Source organism: Rhinopithecus bieti, unplaced genomic scaffold (genome assembly GCF_001698545.2).
Source record: "Rhinopithecus bieti isolate Rb0 unplaced genomic scaffold, ASM169854v2 scaffold_42380, whole genome shotgun sequence".
Taxonomy (NCBI): Eukaryota; Metazoa; Chordata; class Mammalia; order Primates; family Cercopithecidae; genus Rhinopithecus; species Rhinopithecus bieti.
In genome coordinates, this window is record NW_016818327.1 from 735,207 (window position 1) to 738,293 (window position 3,087).

Genomic DNA, 3,087 nt, shown 5'->3' on the forward strand with positions numbered 1-3,087 from the left:
CTCTCTCTCTCTCTTTCTCTCTCTCTCTCTCTCTCTCTCTCTGTCTCTCTCTCTCTCTCTCTCTCTCTCTCTCTATATATATATATATATATATGTTTGAAATCTATCAAAGAATGACAGCAGTTATAAACTACCGTCTTCATTTCTTTTTAACAAAAGCAATAAACAATACAATATTTAGTAAACAGTTTATCCTAAATAATAACAGAATAATTAAATAGGCTACATTACAGTTACCAAGCTAATAAAACAGCACGATTAACAGAAACCAAGTGGTATTAATAAAAACCATGAAATAAGCAGCAAACTCAAAAGCCACTTACATCTATATTAGTCACACAAATAATAAAATTCACAAATCTTGTAGGCACCAAACCTGTTTTACCAAGCCACAAGATAGTATTACTGTCAAGACTTTCACTGGGATATATTTACCAAAGAAACAATATATAAGACAATGTAATTTCAATACTGAATTATAAATATGTGGATAAAAATGCCATTGCAGCCTTTCAGATCAGAAAGAATAACTCCTAAGAAATCAATATTTTTTCAATTAAAAAATAGGATAATCCCAAACTTTGGAGGAACAGGCTTTTGATGCAGGAATTTTTGGTAGAAATAATAGGGAATAATTTACCTAAGTCTGTAACCCTTGGCTTTTAAGAGGCATAGCATATCAAGACATCAAATCAAATACCATCTTTTACTAACACAGCATTACTATATAAAATGCCTTAAAAGACTGAGGCATCCATGGAGATTTAATGGTGTATCCAAACAAGCATCTCATTATTACAATGTTCAATAGTGTCCCGGTCCTTTAAATAAATAGAAATTTTAAGTTATAATAATATTTATTATTTAGTACAAATGTGAAAATACAACAAATGATAGAAGAATATTATACTTTGTGCCAATATAAAGTCAGTCTTACAGGATCACTCAGAAATCACTTATGGAGAAAATACATATTTAATCTGTTCCTTTCATATGCAATAAGTTTCTCCAAAAAAGAAAAGACCAAAAAATTCAGAACGTTTAAAGCTTTGGCATAGGGAATAAACTAGGAAACAGTGTAAAAATAAATGGGTAAATGTAGTAATTTTTTGCCAACTCCTGAGAAATTATTTTATGTATGAAATTAGAGTAGCATAATTAAATCAAGGTAACAAAATTGAGTGAATGTGTTCAATATACTTCATACTCAAAATGCATAAATAAGGGTAGAAGAGATTTTTCTATATGCCATATTTCAATCAATTTACATATGATGCTGGTCGACACGATCAAAGTTATATGGCTAAAGGTGTCATTTTCTGGATAGCTCATTGTGGGGAACTTTGGTGAGGGTTGCCATGCAATGGTGTAGTATGATATGGCATAGTTAAAATCATGGTCAGTTATTTTGATACTCACTTTCAGTAAGACTTAGAGCTCACATTCCATTAAAAAACAACCTGATTTTGAAAAACAACGCTAAATAAAAGCAATAAGAAAGACGGTTATACCCAGGCCCCCATGAGGCAGGTCATAAGAAATATTAAATAATGATATTGCCATTATGGTAGTAGTAATATTCATTAGTTGTTAATACCAAGTTGGGAGATACCTTGGCAAGTTTTATAGCCTGTAGTTTGGAATGATGAGTACTACAATATCTGATGCTCTGACATATAGTCTTTAACTTAAAAAGTCAACTAGTAAGAACAGCTATAGTAAGGTGATCAATGAGCAATTACTTTATTTAAGCTCATGTTGGATTAAAGTCCCTGCTACAGCATTTAGACAGCAATGCAAACCGTGCACATCAGTTTTCCTGCCATAGGTAAAACTGAAATAGACTATAATTAATATAATTTGTAACTATTCACTTCCATTAAAATTTGTAAAAGTTTCAATGAATAGGCTCCTAATATGGATGACCAAAGAATATATATATATTTACATATGTATGTATGCAGATATATGTGATTATACATATGTAGAGGTATATATACATATATATACTTCTAGTCTATTATTTAAAACTGCTTATACTAACAAGAGGAAAACTAACTTAATAATTTTAAACTGTCAAATTATAATGGTCAGCATTTGATTCAGTTATTGCATATGCTCTAAGATCAAAATATTTTCCCATATATTTAGAGAAGGTGCATGCAAATAAAACACAAGTAGAAACAACTTTTGCTTGTCTTGTTTTGGGAAAGAGTAAGGGCAATCAACCAAGAGGAAAACACCCCACTCCCTAAAACCAAACTATAAAAGTAGAAAATAGATCTAAGACAAACTCTTGAGATGCTTTGTATAGATATTTGAAAGTACCTCACATGGCCTTAGGATCATGTATATACTTACTACATAATGCTTTGGGGGCTGAAAAAAGGAAATAAATACAAATTAAACCAACTCTTAATTATCCAAAATAACAGTCTCAACATTTACATAGCAATTCTCATTTAATGATCATTACAATATTATAAATATGTTTAGTCGTTCTTATTTTACAAATGGTAAACTCCAATACTAAGGATAAATTTACTTATTGTCCTGCACCAGACCTGCTGAATGAGAAATGGGTCCCATGCCTCAAAAAATTACCTGGCAATCCAGACTTAAGAGAAAATCACTTTGCCTTTTGGCTAAAAGAATATAAAGTTAGAGAGAAAGCATCAATGCATACAGTAATTAAACTAACCTCATTTATTGAGCTAATATGTAGATGTATCTGGCGGTACTTACCAGGATTATCGGTAGGCATGTCGACAATCAGTTGGTCGCTGTATTTTCCATATAAGCCATTAGTGCATATGGCTACTATTTGAAGAACATAACTCATATTGGGTAGCAAATTATTGAGAATAGCACCCTAAAAGAAAGATGTTAGTAATTATACAAATGTTATTCTCATAGGACTACTAATACACTAGGTATCTTTCCTAGAAAACTTTTTCTCACTGGTCCATGGAAAATACTTCTATTTTATTAACCTAAGGAAAAGTTTATGTAATGTTGCTTAGTTAAACTTGTGATATTTGTGAATTATGAAGAACTGGAAAACTAGGCTTTTTTTTTTTTTTTTTT

The 3,087-nt window shown here is 30.9% G+C and overlaps 1 protein-coding gene across 1 annotated transcript in view; it reads right to left on the reverse strand.

Moving 5' to 3' along the window:
• Positions 1-3,087, reverse strand: part of PTPRZ1 (protein tyrosine phosphatase receptor type Z1) — a 214,488-nt gene that overhangs the window by 70,288 nt on the left and 141,113 nt on the right. The window contains 1 exon segment of the mRNA XM_017856932.1: positions 2,746-2,872. Within this exon segment, the coding sequence (XP_017712421.1) occupies positions 2,746-2,872 (127 nt within the window).